Source organism: Psilocybe cubensis, chromosome 1, assembly GCF_017499595.1.
Source record: "Psilocybe cubensis strain MGC-MH-2018 chromosome 1, whole genome shotgun sequence".
Classification (NCBI taxonomy): domain Eukaryota; kingdom Fungi; phylum Basidiomycota; class Agaricomycetes; order Agaricales; family Agrocybaceae; genus Psilocybe; species Psilocybe cubensis.
The window spans coordinates 2,484,632-2,507,723 of record NC_062999.1 but is presented as its reverse complement, the minus strand read 5'-3'; the positions used below and the strand labels follow the sequence as shown (position 1 = coordinate 2,507,723).

Below are 23,092 nucleotides of genomic sequence, written 5' to 3'. Positions count from 1 at the left end.
GTTGAAGGCACGTGTCAGTTGACTCTTGTCTCTCTCTGCCAACTCTTGTTTATCTTTCTCATTTCTCTTCTTTCTAGTTCACGCTGGCCGTGGGCATCCAGTCTGCAGCGATGGCAGCTCCTCATCGGCGCCGGCGTGCTCCTGCCTCTCTGCGCATCGACGCCCCCTCTCTTGCTCTCCCCCTCGCCATCGCTCTCGCCGACGAAGACTCTTCTACTACTCTTTCTTCTGCAGATTCAGACTATCCCCCTTTTCATGCCCAGCCCGAAGACAGGTCATCGAGGAAGAACATGAAAAAGCTCTCCCTCACCCTCCGCAGCAGCCCCGCACCACTAGACCCGCCTCTCCCCGTCAGTCCAGTCCCAGCAGACACCCGTCGAAGGCCCTCTGTCATTTCCCTTCCCGCTCCTACTCCCACACCCGCCTCTCTTATCCATCGCAAGGACGAGGACGGCCCCTCAGACGCTGCTCCCTATGCCAACGGTCCAATTCAGATCATCCCTGGCATCTGGATCGGCTCAGAGGACAATGCCCGTGACTGGAAGTGTCTCGTCGAGCGCGGAATCAGGTCTATTCTCAATGTAGCAAAGGAGGTCCTTCTTCCCTTCGACACACCCATCCCAGCCACCCCGCTGCGTCTCGCAGCATCTACTCCCAACTTTAGGAACCGTCCACCCAAGGACGACCCTACTTATTATCCGGCTCATCTTCCCAGCGGAAGACCTGCCATGCATTATCTCAAGCTCCAGTGGTCCCATGGCCAGCAGAATCTTGTCGATGATGGCTTCAAGGCAGGCATGGCCTTTGCAGACGCTGCCCTCAGTCGTGGCGAGGGCTGTTTGATTCAGTGCGTTTTCCCATAATACTATTCCCATCATTACTCATCACCGATTAAGTTGTCAATGTGGCATCTCTCGATCTGCAACAATGGTGATCGCTCTCGTCATGCGGGCTGCTGCAGAGCGTCACACGTCTGTCCCTCCAGAGGTCTGGTCCCTACAGGGCATGCAGGGCGCATATACTTTTGTCAAGGAAAAAAGTCCACATGTTGGACCCAATATGTCGTATGTCTTGGTTAATTTTTATTTCTCATCGGCTGTGATTAATATTTCTCCTCCAAGTCTCATTTATCAGCTTTTGGAGTATGAGAAAAAGCTGAGGGGAGACAAGGCTTCCCCTTCAGATTCGGACGGCTCATCCGACGACGAAGAAGAATGGGGCCGTCGTCGTCAAATGCTCGACGACGCTTCCGACAATGAAGCCGACGAGCGAGAGAGCCACATTGTCATGCAAGAGGCCAAAGCTCTCGACAAGGCCATGGAGGACCGCATTGTCGCCCGAAAGTCTTCGGCATCTTCCATGAGCTCCACCGGGTCCGGTATTGGTATGGGTCCCGCGTGGAGGAGTCGCTATGGCTCCCGCAAGCGCACTGGCTCCGTTGCAAGTAATCAGACTAACCAGAGTTTCTGGAGCGAAGATCTCGTTGAAGAAGACGAAGAGCAGGAACTATTGGGTACTGGCGGTGCATTTGACTCGGAAAGCAGGCTCGACCGTGCTTCATTGACGGCGACCTCTTCGCCAGAGGACGAGCAACATGATTCGACGCCTCGCAACGAGTCTTTGATGGCGCTCCATGGCCCAGCCACCGCCCGTCCTCCTCCTTCAGCGCCTGTTTGGAAATCATCCTTCAACATCCCCCCTCCGCCTAAAACAGCCGTCCGCTCTACGTTTGACATTCCACCACGGCCCAAACCAAGGGGTAAGCCGCGCCCAATGGGGCTCAGCCTGCTCCCTGTCGTCCCATCTTCTCCCGTGACCCTTGTCATCGAAACTGAAAGTTCAGATGAAAACGATCACCAGCCCGGCCCGCCCCCAACGCAACAGCCACCCCCTGCGAAGCCTACTCTACCTCTCCCACCCGTCCGCCAGCGGGCCGAGTCCCGCAAGCTTGTCCCCCCACCATTGCATCTACGCAGCAGTGTTCTGCGCCGCGCCTCCTCATCCAGCACCAGCACTACAGGCTCTGCCGATGTTGCAGGTCTATCCACGCCCTCTCAGACCCTCTTCGTCTTCCCACCTTCCCCCACGCTGACGACCCGCACTCCCTCGACCATGACTTTGACGTCCAATTTTGCTGGTCCGGTGCCCTTTCCCAGCCTGTCAACCCCCCGGGTATCGACTTTCCATTCAAAAGGCCGCACACGGTCGTTCATTGGCCTTGGCGCGCCACCAACTCCCACTGTCGCATTTTCCAAAGTGGATGTGCGTGGGTATGTCGGCCTCGAGTGAATGAACAGCAAATGAAAAGCCAAAAAAAAAAATTCAAAAAACACACATCTATGATATATTCGGCCGCTCATGCTATGATGACCACGACAAGGATGTTTATGTCGTTTTTTTCATCTATGCGACCATATGTTATTGCTTTTTAAGTTTCCTTTTTTTCATTTTTCTTACATACATTCATACGTCGCGCTCGTAACCGTCCGTGGCTCCAGTTTGCTCTGCTTCCACGGATTTTGGACCTTTTCTTTGCATTCACAATTTTTTTGTCTCCTGCATTCACAAATCTTGTAGCTCTTTTGCATTTTTTTATCTCTCTTCATTGGATGTTGGATTGCTTTTGATACTTTTTATTCATCATTGGACCAGGGCTTTGTCGCGTCATCATTTTGCTGTTCTACAAACTCATTCGACAGGATTTTGTCACGCTGCATCTTTCTATCGCATTTTTTCTCTTCTCCTCAATCCATCCAAGTTGTCTCCCCTGCAAGCCTTTTCCCGTAGTGTTTGTTTTGCTTCCCTTCGTCGTGTCTTCCTTACCACGAGTATGTATGTATGGTGTACAGTAGGGATGCACATGCCCAGCCCCCGCGCACTGGCTGTTGTGGTTTTAAATACGCAATGTCTCTTTCATCTCTCGTCACGCTTGTGGTTTGTGTTGTCGCGCACATTAAATTAAGTACATGGTATGTATAGGGTATGTTGAACACAATCAACCTCATTTCGATCCAAACAACCTTCCTACGCCGCTCTTCACCGCGCCGGTGACAATTTGTCCACCAATCCCACCTAGTCCTCCGAGGCCCCAGCTACCTCCAACCGAGTTGGCCCATTTCTGTTTTGCATCCCGGTCGCTGGTAAAAACAAGTGATTGAGTATATGAGAAACTATGCAAGGAATGAAAAACTTACGCATATGTGAAACCGATGACGTTGGTGATGTTGAATACGAGCGCGAGAATGATAATGGGTATAAACCTCGAGTTGCAAGTTAGATAACCGCTAACAAGTAGTCATATTGCTTGGGACTCACGAGAATCCAAGCTTCACAAATGCAATTATGAGCAGCGCACCCCAGAGCACCGGGAACACGTATAGTGCAGTCTACATATTGAGAAAGGTAAGTACATGTACACATCGGCTTCTGAACATTTAATGCATACCCAAAACATCCTAAAATAAGCAGTTATTTAAGTGACATTGACTATCGAGTTGGACGGATACTACGCACTTGGAATCAACTGGGTTAGCTGGTCTTGAGGGCTGTTGATGCGTGAGTATCTGAAAGTATGCAGGCAAAGGAAAGGCATACATCACGGCTTTCAAAAACCCAGTAGCTCTCCCCATCCTCGTCAACCTGGTTCCAAAAACGCAGCCCGACTAACGTTCGTCCGGATACATTCTACAGAACAAGAGGATGAGTAGTTTGACGAATCATCAAATGAGTTCTTACTCGGCAATTCCAAAAATCCATCGCAAGGAGAACAACCACGATCACAGTCTTGCCAGGATTCAGCCAACGTCCTCGATTCCCTACAGCGCCGAAACAAGCTCACCGAAAGCACATAGTTGTTTATAAACAGCCCAGAGAGGATGTAGACCGTGATAGCGGCTATGCGGAAGAAATACAAAAAGAACATCGCAAGCGGATGGGCAGACTGTTAAAGCGTTCAAGGTTCAAACATGGCTCTCCACAATAAGCCATTAATCCTCACTTGACGAAATATAGCTCCAATTCCTATACGTATTATAAGAGTCAGTACAAAATAGCATGCTAGGACACCTCAAAGAAAGAAGAAACCCGACCTGATTCCGCATCACTCTCCGTCGTCGCCATTTGAGTGCGCGTTGTAGGCGTCAGAACCACTTGTGGTCTGTCATTTTTGGATTGTGCCGAGCTAATGTTTCCAACGGGAGGTCCCGAGGGTTCGTCGGCTTCGATAGTATCTAGCAGCGGTTGAGACGCGCTCATCGTCGTTTCTATTAAGCACTGCGATCATAGTGTCGTCGTTTCGTATGCGTTGTAGACATCACGTGTCTTCATGCTTCCATTAGGGGCTTGTGGCGGTGCTGGCAGCCCAAAAGTCAACGACTACAGCTATTTGTTTTCTTGAATTCAAGGGTTTCATTCAACGGTGGTTTCATTCAAAGGTCTTCAGGTTATCATTTTTACACAAAAGACACTTGCACGTAATTGATATTAATATGTTTAAGAAGCAACTTGGACTACTAAACACTACAAGCCATCCAGATAGATCACTGATCTTACTAGGACAAAAGTCAGTTTGCTTTGAGTGGTCAAGAAGGGGTGCATTGCGAATAGTCTAGGTGTCTCTGTTAGACATGATTTTAGTATCAAAAGTAGACATGGCTTACATGGATTACTGTAAATGCAAGTAAACCCGGAAACGCATACTGTTCCTCCTGTCCAGTTCATTCCTAATTAAAGAGGGACGTCAGAGATAAGCAATTTACTGGCGATTGTATAGACATGCCTCCACATTGACCATACCCAGCAACAATGGTAGTAGACGTTGGACTGGTGGATGTCGTTGTCGATGTTTTGGTCGTAGAGACACTTGACGATGTCGTCTTCGTCGAAGTGGTGGTTGTCTTTGTCGTGCTCGTGGTGGTTTTCGTTGTAGATGAAGGAATCGTTGAGACTGTCGAAGAAGGAGCGGGTGAGGCGCCAGCAGCGTCACCATAAAATATTCCACGACCATTGGTTCCAATGTATACTCTGCACAATTATATTCAAACCAAAAAAGATGAGAGTAAACCCTAACACTAACCGGCCATAGATGCGGGGATCAGCGGTAAGACAGTTCGAAGAAGCTGAACCAAATCCGTGACTAGCGTCGTTGATCTGTACCCAGTTTGCACCTTGATCATCCGATCTAAAGTAGCCTACGCCTCCAATATCAGCAGCGGCAAAGATGGAGGGATATCCTCCGGTTTTTGCAGGCGCGCCAAGAGCGATTGCCCATGCCTGAGAAACACCGGGTACAGCAGAAAACGTTGCCCCAGAATCGGTGGAGTGGAAAAGGCCTTTATCTGTCGAGATCCAAACATCGCCAGTGACTCCTGGATTAACAACAACCTTGGCAGGTGCAGTGGAAGATCCTAATGAACCTTTGGCAGTGAAGGTTTTCCCTCCGTCCGTCGACAGGTAGAACGAAGCTTTGGATGCACCATAAAAAATGCTATTGTTTTTTTTGTCGGAGGCAATCATGGCATCTGAGGGAAGAGATGGGACAGCAGTAAACGGGTTGGTATACTGTGAGACCATAACACCATTGCTACTAGTACGCCAAAGAACGGTGTCACCGTCGGCAGAAAGCGCAACCTTCCCGCCTAGAACATAATCAGTACATAATATGTTTTAACAATAATGCACATACCTGACACGTTGTCAGCAGCACCGTAGTCCTGAGACCTTTTTGAAAAAGTTTATTTGTATTATTGAGAACTTAGTCATTCTGACTTACCAGGTAGCACCTGAGTCTGTGGAGAGGGCGACTTGTTTACCAGAGGTGCTATGGATTGTTCAAGTCATTGATTAGAAAGAATGCACTAAGCAGGAAACACACCTGTCGCCTGTACCAATGCGGACGATAGTGGTTGGCTTGTTTCCAGCAAAATCTAGATCAGCAGTCGTCGACCATGTTGGGTTTATAAACCCTGTCGTGGGTGGACTGGTTAAGGATACATGGGCAAACCCTAGTGGCATTATCAACTAGAATGTTCATCCAGAACTGAGATTGAGAATACCTCCAATATCTCCAACAGCTGAAAGAAGGGATGGACCAGTAGGTGGTGATATCAATCCTTGTACAGATGTTTCTTCAATACCGTCCGCTAATGACTGGATTGTGACATTATGAGTGGTATCCCACTAAAAAAAGATTTCATTAACGGCACAAAAAACTGCATTTAAACCACTTAACAGACTTTGAGAAGGTCGTGCCCGCCTTGTATGGTTGCTCCAGTCCCATAAAGCCAATGGTTAGAATCGAAGGGATCGATAACCAGTGCTAATAACGAAATAAGGGCATGTAAACGCTGTAAACAAAGGGACGCTCACATTCCATCATCCATCCGATTTGAAGTGTTCCGAGTGTAGTAACTTGATAATTTGGACCAAGCCATGAGGCAAGAGTATCAGAATAACCGTAATATTTATTAAGATCTGGATAGCTTGCCCACGCCCAAAGTGGAGACCAGGTTGCACCGCTATCTGTGGAACGGAATATTTGGCCGTCAGGCCACCATGAGTTTAGTGCTGCAACCATTATCGTGCCAGGCTTCTGAAGATCGACAGCCACTCCACCAAAGCCAAAGTACAAGTCACTTCCAGAGACTGGTGTAATATCAGTCCCTGCATTCAACGCCCTCAGTATGTGGTTATCACATAGAACCATCGTGTCACCTACAAATCCCAGAGGCTATATCGTATTTAGAGATGGCACCCAAAGTTCCGTCGTACTGGATCAACCAGTTAATTTCATCTTTAGTGAATTTTTTTTAACTTACTGGGCCCGCTCCATCAGAGTAAGACACATAAAGAACCTTTTCTGCAGGTGATAAGACACCTTTATGTGGAAGGTAAGTTGTATTTTGACCAGCAACGGCAGACCCTTTTTTAAAAAAATCAGCACGCCCCAAGTTGTCCTGCATGCTGCATGAGTAATATCTTACAGGTATTTCCACCATCGTTTGTAACAAAAACATTGTTTGACCCTTTGCTAGCAACGCCGACAAAAATTCTCGGAGTAGCGGAACCCGATGTTCCAGACGTTTTGTCGAAAGTGACCCACGATATTCCTGCACAATTTGTGAGTAGTTAATACTATATATAAGGAAGAGCAGCAGACCAATCTTGTCGCTGTTGTATCCGCTGGTGTCGGTTGGATCCGGTATGTATGTTCCTTGGAGCGAATAAGGCCAAAACATTATATTGAAAAGGTGGTTTGCTAACCTGTGCTAGTAAAAGTCGACACCTTCGTCCAGGTGCTACCAAAGTTGGTCGATTTCCAAAGGCCGTTACCGCTGCGAGCACCGAAAAAGAGGATGCTGTTTTTGTTGGGATCAATGGCAAGACGCTGTACATTAGATCTATTAGACATATGTGTCCCACTTGTGTGATTAGCCTACCTCTCCCCTGCAACTGAATCAGAATAAATACACAAAGAATAACTTATAACTTACATTCCACGACCAGGCATATTTCCCCCCACTTTGAACGGCAATGGGGAAGGCGTGAACGTTGTACCTGTATCTGTTGATATCAAAATTTGACCGTTATTGGGATCCCAGGAGTTTGTGTACATTCCGGTGGCCTAACATCATATTAGAACTGATTGATAATTGGAGAGTTATATTCGAACCAAATACAATCGATTTGGTTCAACAGGGTCTGTCGCCAAAGCGTCAATTCCCCAGTAGTTCCAGCGTGCGTTGTCGGCAAAGTCGAGCAAAGGTGACCAAGAATCGTCGGCATTGAGTTTGTATGCACCACCAATATCAGTGCGAGCAAAAGCGAGGCCCTGTTGTGTTTAAGATCGGTTACAGAGTTGTCCTTCTTTGGGCTATTCCCTCACCTTTTGCGATGGGTTGAAAATGATACCCGGAACAAATCCTCCCCCTCCTCCTATTTTGACATTTTTCCATGAATACGACTGTGGCGAAACAGCATCAGCAACTGGTGAAAAGATGGCGGCGGCGATGATTGCTGCAATAAAATGGCCTTTTGCCATATTGAACGCAATGAAGGTTCAATGAAGCGCTTCTTGAAAACATTCTCCAGTATATATACTGTAGTATATTGACGGTTTGAACAGCGCCATTCTCTCCGAGATTGAAGCGTACGTTGCGTCTCGCACCCGGAGAAACAGCGATGGTTTATTATTCTCTGAAGCGAACCCTTGTGGATTGGACAAGAGGTGACTAGAAAATGGTTTCCGCAATGTCGCATATTAGCCAGACATACGTATACCAGAAACGCCGAAGTTCAGCAGACATGGAAATTTAGATAGTTTCTTCTTCCGTTCAATTGCATGTTGATGTCATCCAGGTCCTTGTGTGCCTGATTGTAATACGTTTTTGAGTGGCGTCCTTGACCGATCACTCCAGATCGCACCTCGAGCCAATTTTCAACAGAAATCCTTCTTAACGACCCACTTGAGGGATTGGCGCCATTCGCATGTCGAAACTTGAAGTCTCAATGCAATATATTCTCATACTTATACCATGCCACTCCGGGGCCGGTAGGCCCGTTTCAGAGATGGAAGAAGAATACTGAGCTGGCAGGTCCACGATAGTCCATTAGTTCAAAGATATTAAGGAAGGTCATTTGACAATCCCACATGTTTGAATGAGAGCACGAAAGATATCAAGTGCATAGTGGGGACTGCATGCGACCCCGCAACGCGAACCTACTTGCAATAAAATAATGTACAAGGTCAAGAGGACCCCACTTGGCACTGAATTTGCCAGTGTGTCGCGTGATCAGTGACCGAAGTTCGAACTCACCGAAGGTGATCTGAGAACCGCTATCTCTTCATGGATGCTATATGGTACTTGACATGTGCAAGTCAGCGTTCCTTGCCTCTGTTACAGTGGGGTCTTGAATATGTAAAAACATGGGGTTAAGCACGACTTTACAGGCCTACGTACCACCGTCAACCTGCTGCCAACAAAAACAATGTCTCTCAATGTCTAGAATTGTAGTATGTATATGGAACGCATTGCCAGCTGCTAATCCCCCTTCCCGTCTACTGGGGCGACCCCAAGTTACTTCATCATGGATCACATTCGCTCAACGTTTCTTGAACACACCAGGACGCATTTCAATCAAGGTCCGAACTAATACTACTATCCAAACATGATCATTGATGGAAGTTACTATGAATTGTTTATGTGGAAAACCAGGTTCGTCGCATTCGTGTAATACTTCTAGCCCTATCAACACTGCATTTCTTCCAGAGAAATAACAAGGCCATAATTTTTTGCAAATTATTGGTCTAAATATCGCTTGACTTTAATCCCTACTATATCGAAAAACAAGGAACTGGAATACACTCAAAAGAAGAATACATTGAATAAATTAGCAGTTATCTACCCAAAGTGCAAAACTGTGGGTCTACCCTGAAGCTTTATATCGTTGCTTGTCAACTAATACATTATCTGCTTGTTTCAAAGCTCGTGCAAAGTGCAAAACTCCCTTAAAGGTGCATTATAAGCCATCGTCTAGAAGAAATCAAGAGCACTGACAGAGGAGATCCAATCCGCAACAAGGCAAAGCAACCTGGTCTCCCGGTCATCCGTACATATATAAATGGTGTCTCAAGACCATCAGAGCTTATATCCTTGTTGTTATGATTCCAAACGAACTGTTCTACTGCTCAACTTAAAGATCACCACGTGCTTCCACGGCCATACGAGTAATAAGACCCAGAAGGTTTATACGATCAAGCGAAACCGTTCCTCATCGCGTCGGTGAAATCCGCAACTCATGTCACACCTGCCGAGTCTGTCCCTCACGACAAAGCACCCCTTTCATTTCAGTGAAAACACATTATACCTTTCCACTCTGGAATCCCTCTTAAATACAAGAGTGAGCGCCTCTCAGATAGAGCGCGTACTGCAGTGCTTATACTTCAAGACTGGCTAGGCTTTTTTGTTTGGCAATGCTCTCAAGTTCATGGAATCCCTTCGCAAACTTTCCCCTCTCTTCGATATGCGGAGATCGAGTAGGGTTTGCACCTAAACCCGATGGCTTACACTGTATCTGCTCGGTGTCGAACTGTCTCCCAGGCACACGTCACCCTCGATTAAAAGCGCCCATGGAAAAAATCTGCATGCTATACAAAACAATGCAAAAATGGCAACTGCAACCCAATCTCACCTGTTGTTTGAATAGCGAATGTTCTGATACAATGGTTAGATTGATGGACATTCTCTTCCTATGAGCTACACCCGTTTCATGGTTCTTCCTCTCTTATCAGCACAAAGGGCGCGTGGACTGGATCTAAGAATAGATTTCTCCATATCTCACGACATCGCCATTTGTGAATGAACTGTAATCCATTACCGAAGGCCTGTGAGCATTGAGGGGCTTGCTGTCTGCAGATGGCAGTTGTGACACATAGCACATCACAGTAAAAAATAAGTCGAACTACGCAGACTTGCTCTTCGGTGCGTAGCTCTCTCTGTTTGCAGGGGATATTGTCTACAGAAGCACGGAAACTAACCTTTAGCAGGCCAGATTTCGATTCGTCTATGCGCCACTAAGGTCCACCTAGATTTTTGTTACGTTCGTTGCTCGGATCAAGGTGCCAAAATCCTCCGTTTGACGCATATATACTCCAGTTGTCCGGATGTATACCGTACCTGGCTCTGATTGCTATTAAAACTTGGTTCATATTGAAAACAGTTGATTCTTCCTTTCCTCCTCCCTTCTAATTGGCGTGTCATGTCTATCGAGAAGGAAAAGAGCGACCACCAGGTGGCCGAAGTGGGTCAAAAGATTCAGGACGCGTCGGATACGGAATCTTTGCGCAATGATATCGACCCCCTTACAGGAGAGCGTAAGCTCGTTCGACAGCTGAAGAACCGCCACATTGCTATGATCAGGTATGCAATATTGATCATATTGGTTGTATCCTTTTGTACCAACGTATGTTTCTTACTTCAGTATTGGTGGAGTAATCGGGACAGGTAAGTGAAGTTGAAGGCTGACTCTTCTACTAATACTGAATATCGGTATTTCAAGGCCTTTTCTTGGGCACAGCTGGTTCTCTTGCAAATGGAGGTCCACTTGGTAAGATACAGTGAAGAACATTTTTAGAAAAATGAATTCAATATCATCCTTCCAGGGTTGTTATTGGGCTATACTACCATGGGTTCTATCTGTTTCTCTGTCATGGTACGTTTTGCCCCTATAGTTTGCTTCATAGTGCTGACGAAAAGCACAGCTCTGCCTAGGGGAAATGGTCGCCTTTTTACCTATTCCTGGAGGTCATATCAAGCTTGCGGAACGTTTCGTGGACCCAGCATTTTCATTTACGATGGGTTGGAATTACTGGTGCTTATAGTCCCCTCTGTTTTTTTATTGTGTCAACTTCATGTCGATCCTGGGACAGGTATAACTGGGTAATTGTACTCCCCGCGGAGCTCAGCGCTGCTTCAGTTCTACTTGGATTCTGGAGGCCTGATATAAATCCAGCGGTTTGGGTTGCTATGTGTATTGTTGTTGTCGTCACAATCAATATGCTGGGAGCAGGTATGAGGAGCCCTGCGCCGTGTCTGCCGCATTTAACTGATTTCTATTTATATAGGTGCCTATGGAGAGGCCGAATTTATCTTTGCGTAAGTGCTGCGATCCAGTCGGCTGACCTTACTGCCCGACTAACCTTTACTTTTCTGTATTCAGATCCATCAAGGTTATCACCATTACAGGCCTAATTATACTAGGAATTGTTTTAGATCTTGGCGGTGAGAATTGTTTTGCCGTAAGAAATTTAAAGTGTCTAAATAGCAACTTTAAATATGCTAGGTGGCCCGGACCATGACAGACTTGGATTCCGTTTCTGGAAACACCCAGGACCGTTCACTCAGTTCCAAGGCATTGGAGGTGCTAAGGGCAGGTTCTTGGGCTACTGGGCGGTTTTAACACAGGCTGCATTCTCGTTCATTGGCACTGAAATTGTTGCTGTAAGGCAATTATAACCTTCCCTGGATTATTTTGACGTTTACCAAATTCTATCAACTAGATTGCAGCTGGTGAGGCCAAGAATCCGAGACGTAACCTTCCTAGAGCTATCAAGCGCGTTTATATCCGTAAGCTGAGCTTAAGGTCTGTATTTCCGATAGACATTTAATACAGTCCTTTCCTAGGAATTCTTCTTTTCTACATTCTCGGTACCTTCGTCATCGGCATACTTGTTCCCTCCAACTCCGATCGACTCAATCTAAAGGCAACTCACGGAACAGCTGCTGCATCACCATTCGTCATTGCCATTCAACGAGCTGGAATCAAGTCTTTGCCTTCGGTAATAAACATACATACCCCATTTACATTACATGGCTAATCTCGTCTTAGATTATCAATGCCTGCCTATTGACTTCAGCATGGTCAGCTGCGTCGAGTGATCTTTATACTAGTTCACGCGCCTTGTGTGAGTTGTATTACTGTATTCTCTGGGTTTATTGTGGATTACTTAATTGTGTTCAGACGGATTGGCTGCATCAGGTAATGCCCCAAAGATATTCCTCAAGACTTCGAGGAATGGCCTGCCTTTCGTTTCTGTCATTTTTAACTCTGTCTTTACTTTACTGGGATTCATGGGCGTGAACTCGGGATCTGGACGAGTGTTTGGGTGGTTCGCAAACATGACTGCTATTGCTGGGCTCATGACGTGGTTTGGAATCAGTCTTACGTACATTCGATTCTACAAAGGCCTCAAGGCGCAAGGAATCGATCGCACGACCCTTCCATTCTATTCTAGATTGCAACCATTTGTTGCATGGTATTCCATGATTGCATGCCTCATTATATGTATTGTAAGTCATCTTGAAATTTTTTGGGATTACACCTCTTTACTGACGTGGTATCTTACTTTCTAGTTGAGTGGCTGGGCCGTGTTCCTCAAAGGACAGTGGGCAACGGACACCTTTGTCACAAATTATCTGCCTTTGGCCTTGTTCCCCATACTCTATATAGGATCAAAATACTACTACAAAGAACCAGTGAAGAAAGCACACGAAATGGACTTTATTACAAACATCAAAGAAATCGAGGCCGAAACGTAAGTTGCATTTATCGCTATTTTGCAATCACTGCTTGAGAGTAACATCGTTCATTGAAGGTACGATGATCCCCCTCCGAAGAACAAGCTGGAGGCCTTCTGGCAGTGGCTGGTAAGCTTAATATCTAATGTGCAAGAATTGTAACTCAGCATTACCCTCCACTTCCACAGATGTAAAGGATCGTTTTATCTATTTTCTACGTGATTCTAGGGGTGTACTGGTTGTAGTTGATATCGGTTGTGTTTACAACTTTGCTAATCTCACATGGATTGGGTTTCCTAAATAATGCGATGTGATTCACTCTTATCCGAAAGAAAGTATCTAAAATATGAAGATTTACGAAAACATGATAGTGCGGGTATGCATGACATTTGTGAAGAAACATAGCACAAGTTGGATATCCGGTTCAGGAAAACATGGGTTTTGATATCATGGCCTTCATGACATCTAAGAAGAAAGAAAGAAAGAAAACATTGCACATATAATAATTAAATGAGGGTTTTTAAGGAGAGGAATGAGAGTACACCGTAAATGAACGAAAGGTAAGTTTTAAAAACACAATTTTCAAGTCTTCGAAGCGGGTATATGTAAGTTAATAGCTATAAAAGCGTGATATATGAGTCACGGAGCGAGACGTGAACAAACTTGACAAACAGACCTCGATACCAATTAAGAGCAGCAGACGGTGTCGGAGCATCGAAATACAATATAGCCTTATTATCAACTAATCGGAGGGCTGGAATAGGAAACCTTTTTAGTCAAGGTGTCTGATGCAATGGATCAAATGCAGGCTTACAAGTTCCATGTACAATGCTAGCTGGTTGAGGTGTCGTTTGCATTCGCAAGACAGCCCACAAGTCAACGTTGGAATTGGGATCTTGACCCTCGGATGGATCACGACACAAAACAAGCAGATCGTTACATAGAATGCCAATGAGTGGGCGGGGAGTTAATTCGGGTGCGAGGCAGTCGACTTGCACGGTAGAAGCATCGCCCTGGGCATTAATAGCCTCAAACGAAACCACGGCCTTGCGCACGACGCGGGTTAGTAACAAGGTGCCATCCATTATTAGACGCCTACAGTGGAAGGATGTTAGCTTTGCTGCCACGAAAAAAAAAAAGATCACTCTAACCGATGAGGTTGCACAAGCGGACTGGGGAACTTTCCACGAATTCTCGCTTGCCATTGGACAAGCTTTCGGCGAGATTCCGACTCGCGTTTGCCCTCGTTCATATTGTTCGCCAAAAGGGCAATCTCTGCCAAAGCCCGGTCCAGCGGATCATCTCCCATGTATTCAGGGGAGGGAGGTGTGCTCCGAAGAAGCTCTTCCAGCTACAGAAACTAAGATTTAAAGTTAACAAAGATATTTTTAAAAAAGACGCACAAGTAGCTTATATCGGGGCACTCGTTGCACAGGAAGCAAGAGGTATCCTTCCAAGTTGAGTTGAGTATGCCGAGGATTCAAGCGGCATCGCTTGAGATAAGTTTTTATCCTCTTCCGTTGACTCGTCGTTAAATTCGGGATACCAGTCGCCGCTGCCGAGTCTGTAATAGCATTAGGGTTACTGGTTATAGCCATTGATATCCCGAGTCCGACAAGCTGAGCTGTACTTGACGACGGTGACAGAGTAGTACCAGAACTTGGTGGTGCAGGCGAATGCTTATCAGATGTCCAATACTTGACCCGTTGCACTGAGCTGTCAAAGTTGCTGCAAAATGCAAAATCATTAATTAGGCGTCGACCTTTGTCAAATTGACCACTAGCGCATAGACGTACTTGATATAGCTCGAATACATCCTCATAAATGCAGCATGTTTGACAAAGATATCTCCAACTGCCTTTGCAACGCTGAGTGACAGTTGCCCATCGGCATCCGCTTCTTGCATTTCTGCAGCAGGTCTCATTAGAGGAGCAGCGGCACCTTCTAGCGCCGGCAAGAAACTGTCATGGTGGAAGGAGAAAAGGGCATCGATACCCCCAAAGACAATTTTGCGTTCCGATGCGGGCACAGCCGTATCCTTGCTTGAACCGACACCACTAAGAAGATTGACGGGCGTTGCAGCCGGCTTGATGTAGATGTCAACCAACTCCTGCAAGCCTTTGACGTACGTCCGCTCAGTCCTAGCAAGTGGGAGGTGTTTCAGCTCACAAAAACGATAAAAGTATAAAGAACACTGACACTAAAATCTCCCGAATGACCATGGCGCGCTTTCCTTTGTCGTCCTTGAACTTGCGTTCTTCCGATGAACCACTGCTATCAGTTGTAGCCACACTAAGCGTCTGACTGGATGAACCACTTCGCAAACCTGCGATTGAATCAGACGAACGGAGATGCCCAGTACTATCGACCATAGTTGTCGAGCTGCTTGAAGCTGTCGACGACTCCCGCTCCACAACAGTAGGTCTTCTAGAGCGGGCGGCGAGGTGTTCATCCTGCGCTGATGACCCATACATGCTCAGCATGTTTTGTTGTTGTTGGAATGCGCCGAGATCGTTCATGTCTTTGAGGTAAGCCATGACTGACCTCAATGCGCGCATATAGGCATCGCGAGCGCGATCCTCTTCCCGACGGATATACTGCTCATGATCAAGCACAGGACTCGGTGTTGTTACTCGAGCATCATCACCACCATGCTGGTCTTCCCCATCTTGAGACAGAACTACGCCAGTAACAAAGGTAGAATTTTCCGGAATACTAAGGGACGCCATTCCTCCTGGGGCATCAATCGGCAAAAAGCTTCGTCGTTTTGTGGTCCTCGGCTGTCCAGGGACCAATAGACTACTGGATGGGACCGCAAGCGAGTCTTGCCTAGGAGGATGCGAGACTGGAGGAAGAGGCTGCGGTGTGGACATCATTGGAAGAGCATCTATGGTACCTGTGGTGGAAAGGCGGACGTCAATCTGAGGGGTTTTGCTCAGGCGGTCGATCCCTCGCGAAATGGATCCAAAGTGAGGATTCGTTGTCCCATTTGAGGTTTGTGGTCTGCTGATCCGGGGAGGATTAGGGGAAGAAGAAGGCGAAGCAGCTGTAGATAGCGTTGATGGAGGGGGGTCAGGCTTCATTTTTCCCATTGACATCTTTTTGAGGAAGCCCCATCTGGTGCCTTTGTCCCTAGTAGATGGCCTCTGGCGCTGGCTGGACGGTTTTAGTTCCTGACTAACTTGACTAATTGGCGGTTGATGCTGAACCCGAGGAGGAGCGGCAGGAGAGTATGATGATGCGCGAGTCAAGTTATCAGGAGGCGTTGGAGAGTTGTACGGACCTGGGGAGCTCTCCCACATTGATTTACTTAGCATGGGCCTTGCGGCATTGGGTGGCATACGAGATGGGGAGCCATACTGCGAGGTAGGGCCCAGACTTGCGAACCTCCTGTTGAACTCGTCTGCAAGGCTGCTATTTGGGCTCGTGCTGGCGTTGGCGTTGGCTTCGGCCATCTGCAATAGATTAGAACTCGAGAGCGATGTCTGGTATTTGGTTATGGGTGGTCCAGGCATGGATGGTTCTTCCGTGACTGTAGTGGCTGATCTACCTCGTCGGAGGTCGCCAGCGCTTTTCATCTTTCGGATCTCATGCTGTTCAGCACTCGGAGATGGCTGAGCGTCATACTTGTTTGCAGGTGGTTGCAGTCGCGCTTTTGAGTCGGAGGGAACACCAGTACCTGGCTTAGTGCGCGTTTGTTCAAAATAGGACCGATTAGGGGTTGTCCGTGTTCTTGTGAGTGGTTTGCTCGAAGGCGGGGGGCTAACAGGAAGAGGCGAAGTAGTTGCACGAGATAGAAGCGGTCCACGCTCAGGTGTGATGGTATGATCTTCTTCCTCCGGAGAACGGACATAACCAGCTTGCCGCGGACTGCTACCTTCGTGATCTGAGTCGTCTTCAACATCAGTACCATCTGTTTCCGCATCGGCATTGGAGCTTTGTGCACTTGCCGACAGGGGTAACAACATGGGAGTCGACGGAGGGTAGACGGGAGTTGTGGGAACTTTTGCTAAGAGAGGATCAACGAGAGCCTTCCAAGGGCCTTGGAATGGATTTCCATCTAGACACAAGGTTTGGAGAGCTGGGAGGAGACACAGCCAACTAGGAAGGGCGTGAAGTTTATTTCTTCGGATACTGATGGTATGCAATTTGCCTAGGTCAACAAGTGCATCGGGCAAAGTGCTAATGCCGGTAGAGTCTGCGATGAGGACGCGAAGATTAAGCAGGTCTGCAAGAAAGACAGGAAGTACCCTGAGAGGGTTTGAGGCGACATTGAGCTCCTCGAGACATTCGCACACGGCGAGAACAGGAGGCAGAGCTCCAAGAAAGTTGGCGGATATATCCAAAGCGAGCAGACTGTGAGCAATCTGGGGTAGCACAGAAGTAAGAAAGGAGGGGACAGCATTTGGAGTTGAAGAGGAGCCAATTAAAAGATGGGTAGTGCCTGGAAGAAAACGAGATAAGAAGAAGAAAAGAAGGCGAAAAAGAGAAAAAGAGACGCACCGGGTGGAATTTGCAACTGGACGATGGGAACATTGTCTCCCTGCACAATGAGACCACGACCCTCCTCGGCGACGACTGCAGCGGAGGTACGCTCCTCGTACTTGTCGTCGGGATCTGGGTCGATAGAATCGAGGGTAGGCTCGTCGTCGGTCTCCTCCTCTGACATGAGAACCTCATCCCGTTCGTGGACGGTCTGCCAGGTCAGATCGTAGCTGGGCTTCTGGGAGAGCGAGGGGGGCGAAAAGTCGGTTGGGTGGGCAGAAGAGAGGCCATTACCCAAGGAAGAGGAGCGGGAGCGGAGACCAGCAGAATTTGCCTCTGACCAGCGAGAGCGATCTGGACTCCTGAGGACGGGACCCCTGGCGGAAGAGGACTGGGCGGGGTCGCTGGCGAGCATCTGGAGGAGAGCGTGTGAAGCGATGGCGGAGATGTCTTCGTCGGGGGAGGCGACATGGACGTTGGAGTAGTCTGGGTAGGGTTGGGCGCTGCCGGAGGAGGTGTAGGCGGAGGAGCGGGTGGAGGCGGAGGAAGCGCCGGAGGAGAGGGCGGGAAGAGGCGGGCGATAGGAAGGATACGGGTCTGGATAGAGGGCGGGATCCATGGTGGGATACGGGGGAGACACTATTTCATCGTCGCTGTAGCTCATTCTCAGCAGACATGCATGTGCAGTAAGTAAATAAACTAATCTACAATTCAAACAAAATGACCAATAAACAGCCGACAACAATGATCTGATCATTAGAAATCATTCTCAAACACGACTTTCTTTCTGCTCGTCTTTACTTTTCTCGCTCCTTCATTGCTCTCCTTTGTCCGTCTTTCCCCCGTGCCCCCCTCTATGTCCAGGTGCACCGTCTCAAACACCAGCCGCTTTCGTGTGCACTTGAATCCCAGATTGTTTTCCCCGCTGCTTCCCAGTCCCCGCAGCGTCGAGAACCGCTCGCTCGGCGCACTCTGCGTCTGCGGTGACGGCACTCGCTGCACACTCACCAGTCCATGATGCGACGGAAATATGCTTGCTAGGCCCGGGTTCGCTGCATTTCTATCTGTCAACCCCGTCTCTCTCTTTACAATTCGCTCACACACCTGTGAATGCCGATATTGTCACAGCGCCGTCAGCGCTCCATCCCACCCTGTCCATCCACCCCGTTCCTCCCCATCTGTCCGTAGACACGTGTGCAGCAAGACTCACTGATCCGCATCCGTGTCCGTGCCGTCGTAGAATACCCCGCAGCGTGTGCAGGAAGTAGAGTACCCTCTGTTTTAGTCAGTCTTTTCGTACTAGTAGTAGTCCCTCTCTATCACATCTCTCACCTGCGGTGAAACGTCGCCCCAGCCTGCTGATCCAAGTCCTGCGATACAAATCCGCGTGGCTTCCTTGGTCTCGGCCTCCAGAAACCTCGAGATTTCTCCTAGAATATCAAACATGTTCGTCCCCGCATTCACAACACGTATCCTTTGAGATTTCAATCCGTCATCAATCATCTCTTTTGGCACGCGACTCGCAAGCTCAAATGGCAGGCAGTCTCCGTCCCTACAATACAATACTTAGCATGCATTTTCTGTCATCAGATACTTGTAGACTTACTGGCTTCCTACCGTTGTCTGGAATTGCTTCATTTTTTCGTATCTCCACGCGATCTTCACTTTTTCGTCTTGATTGGCGGGTTTATCGTCGTCGTCAGATTCAGCTGCCCGCTGCAATTCTTGCGCTTTTGGGAACCACATAATATCGCGCACAAACTTCTCTGCATCTTCACCAACAACGCACACTCTGTGCCCGTTGCCCAGGCCTTGTGCAACAAAATATTTTTGAATTAGGTCCCCATACGATGAATGGATATCCGGAGCACCAAAGACCAGTGAACATGTAAGTGGCAGCCCACCCCCCAGGATATCATCCAAAGAAGATATACCAGTTGATGTAATAAGACTGAGGTTCGAAGCAGGCGATATGCGCGTTCCTGGGTACACTGTGAGTGTCTGCTTGCCTGTTGCCTTACGTTTAAAGGAAGACATTTTGTGTCTATGCGAACGCTCCAGTGTCCCTGATTAAATTAACACACTTGGCAGATAAGATAACATTTATTACACTATCAAATAATTGTTAGTGTATTTCCTCCCAGTGACACACACGTGTTCCAACTTCCATGCCTTCGATATCCTGTGTTTGTTCAAAAAGTTCGCAAGACAAGGATGTCATGGCTTAGAACATGCAACCTCTCAATTCCACTGCGGACACGTCATTATCCAGGGTCTTTTACCGTTACTAGGTCGTATTCTCGATGGCCTTCAAACAGCCTCCGGACTGATCGACTCCAAACGTTCATGAGATATTCCAAACGTGCTGCAGTAGGATCTTTCAAGGTTCGGCATTATGGGTAAATAGCGCTCTTCTGATAATTAATACTCCGATAGGTATTCAATTTCCTCTTCGCTGTTCACATTTTTATGACATATGTCGGTCGCTTCAGTTTTGTGAGTAATGTCAATCTATATCCAATGTCTTTTGCTCACTCTTCCGCATGCATTAGATGGCTGGCCCCTCGATGTTACCCACTTTCGCCGTAGAGGGTGAAATTGTTATAGAAGACTTTATTACATACCGCCTTTTTCCAGACAAGATGAAACGCGGTGATCTTCTCATAGTCAGGTCCCCCATCGAACCCACAAAAGTTATATGCAAGCGCTTGATTGGTTTGCCCGGAGACATAGTTTGTGTAGATCCTAGTGGCGTGGTCTACCCATCCACAGAGCATGTTGTCGTTCCCAAAGGCCATGTATGGATAAGCGGAGACAATGCCTTAGCATCGCGTGATTCGCGCATGTACGGGCCTGTTCCTATAGGACTCGTCAAAGGGCGAGTGTTTGCGAGGGTACGCAATATTGTCTTGCCACAGAGACTGCACCTAACCTGTGTGAAATCTAGGTTTGGCCACTCAATTCTTTCAAAGTCTTTACAAACCAGATATCATATATCGAATGATATTTTATCGCATATCACAATTGATGAAACCCTCAACGAGTAAAGTTCATTGAATATCCCCCAGAACCATTTGGCTCAAACTTGAAGTTGTCCGTTGAAAGCCCAAAGTTTCCTGGTCAAAATGAATATCCACCGTCATGAGGTTCAAGTGTGTAGCCACGAACCTAATATACTATTACCCAGGCTTTTCAGTTTACCCAACATTTCATCCGTTTCGCGTTTCTGTGCTGCTTCTAAACGTGGTTTCAGTAGTTGGAGTTTCCGCCTGATATCAGATTGTTGAGAGGGCGAATCGATTAATTTGAGGAGAGCTTCATAATCTACATTTGAAATGGTTCATGATCAGTTGTCAAGTTACGTGTATGACATTCAGGACACGTACCTTCTTGAACAGAGGTAAGGCTCGTCCATGTGTTTAGCGCATCATTAGATGCCGCCCTTCTTTCTCGAGCCTTGATATACGTTGGGTCGTCGCGAATTGCTAACGAGTGTTCAATACCAACATTTTGCGCAGCAATCAGACTTGGCTACCTTCGGTACATAGCTTCACGGCCTCTTTGTGGTCACCCTAGAGAATTCAAAATCAATTCTTCTCCAAGCAACGTTGCCCACACACTCCACACTCACCAGTTTTACAAAGCATGCGCCCATGTTCGCGTTCAGCACTGCCCGAAGACGCGCTGCCTCCTTGTCAACCTCACTAACAGCCGGAGATGATAAGTCGATGACATCTTCCTCAGCCTTGGGCAAATCGGGAGTTGGTTCTGGTTCTCCTCCTTCATCATCCTCCCCTAACTGAGATTTCTCCGCCCGGGGACTTGCAGGCCTTTTTGGAAGACAGTTAAGCGCCGATCGATACGCAACTAGGGCCTCATTCCACTTTCCAGCGCGGAAATGGTCATTGCCTTCTTGTTTCCTCTCGTTTGCGACCTCCAGATAGTCCTACAAGGATGAGTGGATGGTTACTGAAATCCTTGCACGTATATCCCCTGTGATGGACTTACTTACTTCCTCCAAAGGTGTTTCCTGGGATACTTTATCGTTATCCTTTGATGACATGGTAAGTAGTTGGAAACAAGTGGAAGTGACTTTATTTTAGAGGTATGGCTCAGCGACTAAGCAATGCCAACAGTTTGTTTGGTGTTTGGGACAATGAGCCAGATAAGATAAGATGAAGATCGGATTGTAAAACTAATGTGCGTCATAGCAACAATAATACTTGCACAATAATACTTGCGCCTGGTCTTCATGTCGTATGTACTCTGTGGGATTAGTGGCCGATCTTTAAATGCATGAATTTATAGAAATATGAAGTCGCAAAAGTATATGGTCAGGAGAAAAATACGACGACAGTTACTTGTTATTCCCGGACTCGCCGCGTTGATGTCATTAGGACTACTGTACCCTGAACTTTACTGTTAAAATTCCCTTCAGCATGGGGATCAGGGTTCCACTTTGGGGTTTACTATTGGATCCATAAATTACATGCTATGCTGAAGTCATGCAAAGGTGTGAGTAATACTCATAGTATAAATTGGACGTTCTTATTAAAATAGTTCTCAGGATCCTTCATCAAGTTCAGCAACCTCACCATGCCATCCATAGACGACTCTAAATGCATTCTCGTTACTGGTGCCACCTCCGGCATTGGGCGTGCTCTTGCACTCAATTTAGCCAGACTTCCCAGCCGACCTAAAGTCATTGCAACCGGTCGTCGCAAAGAACGTCTAGAAGAACTCGAAAAGGCTGATCTCCACGCAGTTTCATTTGACTTGAGTGTAAACCTAGAGACGATGAAGAAGAACATGGATGAACTGATTGCCCATTTTCCTGAGGTTGGATTGAATGCATTTTATGTCGGCAAGTATACACTAATGGAGATATTGGCAGTTAGACACAATCATTTTAAACGCAGGAATACAGCATATATTCCACTTCAAAAAGGGGATTGAGCTGTCTAGTATGTATTTTATGTGTTTGTCGATGTGCAGGTTTCTGAAATGCACGAACCTTAGGTATTGTGGAAGAGTTTAATGTGAATTACCTCTCGGTTGTCTCCTTGATAACCTATATATTGCCACATTTCTTAAAACTCTCGGTGGGCTAGGTTCTCCGCGCGGTAGAGAACTGCACTGCTCATACATTACCAGGAACAAGGGCGTCCTTCTTTCATTATCACAGTGACATCAGGCTTGGCCATTGTGCCGAACCCCATGATGCCAAATTATTGTGCATCCAAAGAGGACCCCTGACAATAGGCCCAGAGGACGTTCCCGAAAAAGGTCGATTTTTGGGTTTTTTGTCCGTCGCGATTTTCAAAATTTCTGTCCGGATATAGAACGACCTACCAATTTTTTCAAAAATTTGTCCGGAAATCGGGAACAACCCTCGGGAGGCCCAATTTGTGTCCGGACAGGCCTAAAAATCGATTTTTTCGCCGCTGCGCGCGTTCAGCTGAGTTCAGTCGCAAATGGGACGCTTCAGAACAATGTTAAGAATCACTGTAATAAAAAAAAACCTGCCTAGTACA

The 23,092-nt window shown here is 47.2% G+C and overlaps 8 protein-coding genes across 8 annotated transcripts; 4 read left to right on the top strand and 4 right to left on the bottom strand.

The window, feature by feature from the left end:
* Positions 1–110: 110 nt before the first annotated feature.
* Positions 111–2,289, top strand: JR316_0000819 (Tyrosine-protein phosphatase pmp1; the record flags this gene model as incomplete). The annotated part of the gene is made up of 3 exons (XM_047886633.1): positions 111–847; positions 897–1,064; positions 1,122–2,289. 3 exons carry the CDS (start codon positions 111–113, stop codon positions 2,287–2,289), a joined length of 2,073 nt encoding a protein of 690 aa, XP_047754379.1.
* Positions 2,290–4,606: 2,317 nt separating this feature from the next.
* JR316_0000818 (Xyloglucanase) lies at positions 4,607–8,038 on the bottom strand (the record flags this gene model as incomplete). Its single annotated transcript, XM_047886632.1, has 18 exons — positions 4,607–4,616; positions 4,795–5,022; positions 5,075–5,636; positions 5,684–5,718; positions 5,771–5,818; positions 5,873–6,002; positions 6,054–6,177; positions 6,234–6,316; positions 6,367–6,660; positions 6,716–6,767; positions 6,816–6,919; positions 6,981–7,106; positions 7,157–7,210; positions 7,261–7,384; positions 7,437–7,443; positions 7,491–7,621; positions 7,670–7,828; positions 7,883–8,038. 18 exons carry the CDS (start codon positions 8,036–8,038, stop codon positions 4,607–4,609), a joined length of 2,427 nt encoding a protein of 808 aa, XP_047754378.1.
* A 2,717-nt stretch (positions 8,039–10,755) lies between these two features.
* Positions 10,756–13,235, top strand: JR316_0000817 (Proline-specific permease; the record flags this gene model as incomplete). The annotated part of the gene is made up of 15 exons (XM_047886631.1): positions 10,756–10,916; positions 10,978–11,000; positions 11,056–11,103; positions 11,159–11,208; positions 11,258–11,367; positions 11,426–11,565; positions 11,621–11,651; positions 11,716–11,777; positions 11,839–11,996; positions 12,056–12,122; positions 12,180–12,334; positions 12,385–12,460; positions 12,517–12,845; positions 12,909–13,090; positions 13,151–13,235. The coding sequence occupies 15 exons, from the start codon at positions 10,756–10,758 to the stop codon at positions 13,233–13,235; spliced, it is 1,677 nt and encodes a 558-aa protein (XP_047754377.1).
* A 420-nt stretch (positions 13,236–13,655) lies between these two features.
* JR316_0000816 (Guanine exchange factor for Rac 30) lies at positions 13,656–18,177 on the bottom strand (the record flags this gene model as incomplete). The annotated part of the gene is made up of 8 exons (XM_047886630.1): positions 13,656–13,690; positions 13,750–13,827; positions 13,888–14,168; positions 14,225–14,424; positions 14,477–14,801; positions 14,870–15,214; positions 15,273–17,517; positions 17,577–18,177. 8 exons carry the CDS (start codon positions 18,175–18,177, stop codon positions 13,656–13,658), a joined length of 4,110 nt encoding a protein of 1,369 aa, XP_047754376.1.
* A 137-nt stretch (positions 18,178–18,314) lies between these two features.
* JR316_0000815 (Elongator complex protein 4) lies at positions 18,315–19,779 on the bottom strand (the record flags this gene model as incomplete). Its single annotated transcript, XM_047886629.1, has 4 exons — positions 18,315–18,662; positions 18,891–19,110; positions 19,165–19,624; positions 19,713–19,779. 4 exons carry the CDS (start codon positions 19,777–19,779, stop codon positions 18,315–18,317), a joined length of 1,095 nt encoding a protein of 364 aa, XP_047754375.1.
* A 125-nt stretch (positions 19,780–19,904) lies between these two features.
* Positions 19,905–20,562, top strand: JR316_0000814 (Mitochondrial inner membrane protease subunit 1; the record flags this gene model as incomplete). Its single annotated transcript, XM_047886628.1, has 4 exons — positions 19,905–19,943; positions 19,995–20,054; positions 20,111–20,452; positions 20,506–20,562. The coding sequence occupies 4 exons, from the start codon at positions 19,905–19,907 to the stop codon at positions 20,560–20,562; spliced, it is 498 nt and encodes a 165-aa protein (XP_047754374.1).
* Positions 20,563–20,594: 32 nt separating this feature from the next.
* On the bottom strand, positions 20,595–21,621 carry JR316_0000813 (Tetratricopeptide repeat protein 1; the record flags this gene model as incomplete). The annotated part of the gene is made up of 6 exons (XM_047886627.1): positions 20,595–20,674; positions 20,727–20,882; positions 20,945–21,043; positions 21,094–21,130; positions 21,190–21,504; positions 21,571–21,621. The coding sequence occupies 6 exons, from the start codon at positions 21,619–21,621 to the stop codon at positions 20,595–20,597; spliced, it is 738 nt and encodes a 245-aa protein (XP_047754373.1).
* Positions 21,622–22,154: 533 nt separating this feature from the next.
* Positions 22,155–22,814, top strand: JR316_0000812 (11-beta-hydroxysteroid dehydrogenase-like 3; the record flags this gene model as incomplete). The annotated part of the gene is made up of 4 exons (XM_047886626.1): positions 22,155–22,397; positions 22,453–22,522; positions 22,578–22,660; positions 22,713–22,814. The coding sequence occupies 4 exons, from the start codon at positions 22,155–22,157 to the stop codon at positions 22,812–22,814; spliced, it is 498 nt and encodes a 165-aa protein (XP_047754372.1).
* Positions 22,815–23,092: the final 278 nt, after the last annotated feature.